We start from the raw sequence: 6,433 nt of genomic DNA, 5'->3' as shown, positions 1-6,433 counted from the left end.
AAAGGATGTAAGTTCACTACCGAAGGGCTCTTAGAGCAGCGGGTTAGCCGCCCCAAACTCGGAAAGCGTCAGAATCACTGATAACACATTCGTTGGTATTCTATTCAGGGTGTGCCTTAAAGCACCCCGGCTTCGGCTACATCTTGTGTTGGCACAATGGCCCCTCCTGGGAGGGCGGAGAACTGGTCTCCCGTGAGACTGGGGTTCAGTATGATGGGGATGGGGGTCAGAGGGAGGGTACCAAGGGCGCGCGTGACAGGCTTTCATCTGCCTGGGGCACAACCCATGCGTCTGCTCCAGGGGGAACCAGGAGTGGCCTCTCCGTGGGGAGCCAGATCGCGCCCACCTTTATTCTAGCGGAACTGGAGAGAGAACCCCGCGCTCAGATGACCCGCATGTGTTGAGCCACCCCAACTGGAGCGCCTTTCTCGCCGAAAGGACACGTGTGTTTGCTCTGCCTAAATACTCGGAGTCCGGAGTCAGGCGCTCCCCAGGGTGTGTGTGTGTGTGTGTGTGTGTGTGTGTGTGTGTGTGTGTGTGTGTGTGTGTGTGTGTGTGTGTGTGTGTGTGTGTGTGTGTGTGTGTGTGTGTGTGTGTGTGTGTGTGTGTGTGTGTGTGTGTGTGTGTGTGTGTGTGTGTGTGTGTGTCGGAGAGATTTCTGGCAGGAAAAGAAGTGACCCAGGCCCCTATGACGTGGAATGGGGGGGCTTGGGCAGGTCGTGAGAATCCGGATCCGCTGTTTCACGTATCCGATTTCCTGAGCAGCAGAAACACCCACTCCGGTGGCCGTGCGCCCTCCGCCTCCGCGGAACCCGCGCACCTCCTGCGTCTCTTCCTCCACGTTCGAGTAAAACCCCCAGCGTATCTCCAGAGGAGGGCTGGGGGGTGGATTATAAATCGCAGGGGGCTGTGGGATTGTAACAAGAATCCGTGAGAACGTAACGTCTCGGAGCCACCTGCTCCGGCTACGGAGGACACCTCGCGGGAACCCCGGCGCCGGATCTTTCTGGGTCCCCGAAATCGCAGCCAGCGGTCTGGGAGTAGGGACCCCGCTAATGGAAATTGCCTTAAAGCAAAGCGGGCGGGTCTTTCCAAGAGGAGGCCGCACCATTTCGCTGGGAATTTGTCCCTAACAAATACGATAGATTAAAATAAATAGATTGATAACAATAACAAGTTATCCATCCGAGCTCAGCAAAGGACTGAGTTCAGCGGCTCGCGCGGGAGTGGTCGCTGACCTTGGAGATGGCGGTCAGGACAGCCAAACCAAGGGCGCTGGAGGTGCGGCCGGATCCCGGGTGGGACGGGGGCGCTGCAGGGGTCAGGACTACAGGCACAGCACGTGGAGCGCCCGTCCTTCCCTTCGGACAGGGCTCTGCTCTCTCCTGCAGAGGTGCATCTTGCCCCAGTCGGACAGGAGGCCGGGGAGCGCACCCGGTCGGTGGGCGCCGAAGGCGGAGTCTCGGGGGGCTGAGGGTGCACAGAGGGATTGACGAGCTGCGAGGTGAGGATCGGAGCTGGACTCCGCCACCCAGCCCCGCCCGGCCCCAGCAGGAAGCCCCAACCTGGCTGGGGATCCCGAGCCACGTGGATTTCTAAGAAAAAAAAAAGTTTATTTAAACTTTTGTACATAAATAAATAAATAAATATCTTCTGGTATTACAGAGACCTTACAGTTACAAGCTAGGCTGGGACAGGGCCGGGGTCTGGGAGAAGAGGGGTCGTCAGAGGCAGAGAGCCGGCCTCTGGGGGAATGCAGAGCGTCGCCGAAACAAAGTGAATCGGTTTCCCCAACACGAATACCACGGGAGGCAATTTCGCTCGTGGGAGAGGAGCCATGGGCACAGCAAGGTCTGATGGAGGGACGACTGGAGTTCGAGGAGCGGAAGAGAAAGGAAAAGAAAAACAAAACCCAGACGTTCATAAATGTGTCTGGGGGGGTGGGAGCGTGGATAAATCACCGCAGGAAAGAGGTGGGGAGGGAAAGACGTAAAAGGGGGAGGGGGAGCGAATGGGCACCCGAGGCGTCAAAGGCCGAGCTTGACCCAGGGTGGAGGAGAGCGGAGGAAGCGAGGAAGCCTGAGCCAGTCCAGAGAGGGCGGGCGGGGAGGCGCCGGCGGCCAGCAGGGCGCTGGGCCGGGCCTCTGTGCTGCGTGGCTGAGAAGGACTCGCGCGCGTGCAGTGTGCGCACAGCTCGGAGTCCGCTTTGGACGGCCGCGGGCCCCGGGGTAGGGATAGCAAGGTCAGGTGTGCCAAGCTCTCGGCGCTTCCCAGGGCCGGGGGCCTCCGCAAAGCCGTGCCAAATCCGTGCGTGGCCGCCATTTGGCAGTGGGTGCCTGGGAAACAGTGCTGCGTCCCAGGACCAGTCTTTGAGCCGCGGGGAGTGTCTGGGATGGGCGACCCGGGGAGGCGTGCGCCTAGGGAGTGACCGTGAGATCCCGGTCGTCCTTCCCCGATGAGGATGGAGACATGGGCAATTCGTCGTCATCCTCGGAACCCTTGGCTGAGGAGAGCGACGCGCACTTGCAGCCTTGCGGTGCGCCCCCGCCGGCCCCCGCACTCCCGCCGCCGCCGCGGTGGTTGCTGCCTTTGCCCTCCTTCTTGTGCTTCACCCGGCGGTTCTGGAACCAGATCTTCACCTGCTTCTCGGACAGATTCAGGTAGGTCGCGATCTCGATGCGGCGCAGGCGGGACAGGTACATGTTTGAGGCGAACTCGCGCTCCAGCTCTAGCAGCTGCGCGCTGGTGAACGCCGTGCGCATCCTCTTGCTGCTGGGCAGCTGGTTCGAGCTGTTGTCTGGAGTGGGTAGGGGTGCAGACACAGAAGCGATCAGACCCTTCGCTGTGGGCCCGATCCTCCGGTAGGCGGCCGTCAGAATCCCGGGTCTTTGGTCTCTCACCCGCCTCTTTGCCCCGAACACAATGCACAGCGGCGTAGCCGCGGGCGCCTCCCCGCCAAGCCTCGGGACCCAGGTACTCCCGGAGTCACGCGGCCCCCGCACTCCCTTCTGGAGCGCCCTGAGCCCCGGCCCTCGTTTCGTCCTGGGAGCCCCCGCCAGGGCCTGGACCTTCACCCTCCCTCCCCGTGTCCTGTCCCGTCCCTCCAGACGCACGCCACCCAGAGTGTCCACTCGGGGGCCCGAAATGGCCCTCATCGCCCGCAGAACGCCCAGGGTCCTCATCCCCCATGCCCGCCTAGTCAGCTTTCGTCTGCCCGGTCCCGTCCCTCCCCGGCCCCACCTCCCCACTCCCCGCCTTACCCAAGGAGATGCAGTGGAACTGCCTGGGGTCGGGCAGCGGATAGGAGGTCTGGTAGAGCGCGGCGGCGGCCGCGGCGGCCGCGGGGCCGTGAGCGACCCCGGGCGACACGGCCGAGTGCTGGCGGCCCAGGGGCGCGTGGCAGTATTGCGAGCCGAAGGACGGGAAGGACGCCTTGAGCAGAGGCAGCGCGGGCGGCCCGGGGGGCCCGTGCAGCTGCGAGGCGGTGACGCAGAGCGGGCACACGCACAGCAGCCCGGCCTTGCGCGCGTGGCAGGCGCCGGGCGAGAGGCCGTGCAGGGCGTGCGGCGGCGGCACCGCGTAGGGGAAGAGCGGCGGCGGGCTGCCCTCCGGCGCCTTCTTCTCGCCGGCCTCGCGCAGCACCAGCGAGTCCACGAGGAAGGAGCGCGGCATGGCCCCGGTGCGCGGTCGCCCCGCCGCCAGCCCGCTCCCGGCGCCCCGCGGACCTCGGGGCTCACCACGCACTTGCCCGGGCCGCGGCCGCGCGCAGCTGCCTCTTCCGGGGAGGCCGGAGGCGCCTCCGCTGCTGCCGCGGGCGCCGCCCAGAGAGCGCGGGGTGCTGGCCACCACTAGTGGTGCTGAAAGGCGCCGGCGGCGCCGCTTAAATAGGACTATTGCCATGTGATGGGCCACGCCAGGAGCGGCCGGGGGCTCTCAATAGGGCTTTTGTGCCTTTTCTCTTGGCATTCACTCTGCACGCTTCCTCATTATTTCACTTGTTAACCAGATGAACTGCATAACGTACTCCATTCTTGTCAACCCCACCCAAGCCGTAACGGGCGCCCTCGCCCCTCCTCTCCCCTTGGCGGGTTTACTTTCTCATTCTCCTGCGATTTAATATTCTTTTCTTTCTCTTTATTCCTTACTCCCCTTTGGCTTTGCATTGGCGATCGGCCCGTTTATCTTATGGATTTTGCACCCCCAGTGCCTCGCCTCCACAGATCCCCATGGGCGCACACCCCCATCTTCTCTGCGCACTCGGTCCCCGTCCCCCTCCTTCTCTCATTCCTCCCTCGCCCCCCAAGATCAGGCTGCCTCCACTTAGTCTCCTCAGCTCGGCGTTGTGCACCCCGCGAGCGTCCCCACAGCCGGCCTCCGATCTCCACCTGTGGAATCGCTCTCATCTTCCTGTGTCGGAAGCAGAAAGACCAGGGCTCCTGCAGGAGCGGCACCGCTGGGCAGAGAGGAGAAGGGCTCGGTGTTTCTCATCCAGCACTAGCCCCATCGCTGTCCCTGTTTCCTCTGAGTTCCTCAAATAGTCTTAACTTTGATGCTGCCTATAACGCCCAGTCTTTGTTCGGGAGGTGCTAGTCAACGACGTGGCCGTGGATGTAAAAAGGAAGTCGCCCGCTGAGAATCGCGGACACAGAGACAGGGAATGGGAGGCAAGACTGGCCGGCGAAGATGTATATCTCACTCACACCCCACCAGACGTGGAGAGCGTGGGCGCGCTCTCCACCGACGCACACCCCAACAGACCCGCGGGCGCGCTCGGATATCACCGCCTTCCCGAAGTGCACCCTGGAGGAGCGGTGCGAGGGGCAGTTGTATTCCCAGCTTCTGCTGCCTTCGCCCACCCGGGCGGAGCTCCCCTCTCCCCAAGACCTGCTCCTGTCGTGTCACTCTCTTCTTTCTGGTCACACAGTGGTTAAACAACTTCAAACGCCTGGCCTTGTGTACACAGCTTCAGCTTTTAAAATCGTCCTCTGGGCTCAAAGCTGCTTCGTGCAGGAGCTTTTTCCATACAATGGGAAATTAGCATAAACATTCTGAATGTACAGCCTGAGACTTTTCAAGGAAGACGTTTACTTTCGATTTTATTGGAACCAAGTCACTGCAGTCACCTGCTCTGAGCCCTGAAAGGAATTGTGAGAGGTGGAGGGGGAAGCTTTCCGGCCGGGGGAATCAGTGCACAGGAATAAGATGGCCCCAAATCGAAGCATTTGCACGGCTTTTCATCATTGATGACATCTCTCTGCAATAACAACAGCAACAAATGATAGCTGATTAAAAAGCAAAGAGAATTTATGTCAGAGAAAATAACGGATTCCATAAAAGACAGAGGGGCAATGGGGAAAATAACCTGGATGGAGGGCCTGTCATCTAGCAGGGATCAATGCTTCCTTGATTGTTTTGCCCTGGGGGGCTGGTGGGGTCCACTGCTGCCCTCAACGCCAAGGTCTCCTCCCCGAGGCTCCCCGTTCTAAGTGGGTGTTTGCAAACAAGCCAGGGTGTATCAGTGTAGCCTAATGGCGGTTCTAATTGCTCTCTGGGAAAGGTGGGCTGGCCTGGACCCCGGAGACTGGGCCCAGAGCGGGACCAAGGCCGGGAGAGGGGCTCCCTGTTGGGCAGAGGCAGGTGGGAGAGGCGCAGGGTGCAGGCAGGACCCGCAGGGTGACAGAGGCGGCCGCAAAGGGTCAGTGCAGAGCTCTCCAGGGAGCCGAAGCCCGCAGCTGGGGCAGAAGGGGTTAAGAGTCCCTGAATTCGAGCAAAAAGGCCAAAGCTACTGGGAAAGAATATCTAGGGGGGAAAATAACCAGTTTTTTTTCCCTCCCGCCTCTGGACCTTATTGAATGTCATTGAAGAAAGTTTTGAATGCCAGATAAAGAGAGGCGAATTAAAGTGTGCGACAGCGGAGGATGAGCAAACACAAAGGGAGCTCTGTCCCACTTCGGGGCGAAATCCGTGGGCTTTTTACCAAGTCTCTTCGCTATGATTGAATTAAGTAATAGGAAAACATTTTCTTTCAGTTTAGAGCCATTAGACAAAAACTTCAAAGCGAATAACACTTTTTAATGTGCGGCCCACAATGGATTGGGTTTTGTGCTGAAATGTTTAAACGGTTTGTGTGCAACTCGGCGCGGGAGAGACCCGGGCCCAAGCAAAACAGCATCCCTGAGGGGGTTTCGGGGAAGGCTGGAAAGAGCGCACACTTCATCCTCAATCTCTTAAGTCGGGCGGCTTGTGGCCGGAAAGGGGGCTCCCTGCTCGGCGGTCCTGGGCCGCCGGCTGCGCCCCAGGAGTTGGATAATTTCAGGAAAAAGGTTCTGCGCCCGCCCCCGCCCCCAGAAGGCCAGCTCTGCGGGCCGGGCAGGAACCGAGGGGCTGGGTGCGGCCCGGAGAGGGTGCCCAGTGCCCTTCGGGCCCGAGGCCC

At 60.8% G+C, this 6,433-nt stretch overlaps 1 protein-coding gene across 1 annotated transcript; it reads right to left on the bottom strand.

Annotated features, from left to right (window-relative positions):
• Positions 1-2,417: 2,417 nt before the first annotated feature.
• On the bottom strand, positions 2,418-3,672 carry GSX1 (GS homeobox 1; the record flags this gene model as incomplete). The annotated part of the gene is made up of 2 exons (XM_082602210.1): positions 2,418-2,797; positions 3,261-3,672. The coding sequence occupies 2 exons, from the start codon at positions 3,670-3,672 to the stop codon at positions 2,418-2,420; spliced, it is 792 nt and encodes a 263-aa protein (XP_082458336.1).
• Between the last annotated feature and the right edge of the window lie 2,761 nt (positions 3,673-6,433).

Source organism: Mesoplodon mirus (assembly GCF_964341445.2).
Source record: "Mesoplodon mirus genome assembly, chromosome: 17".
NCBI lineage: Eukaryota > Metazoa > Chordata > Mammalia > Artiodactyla > Ziphiidae > Mesoplodon > Mesoplodon mirus.
This window is presented reverse-complemented; position numbering and strand designations above follow the sequence as displayed.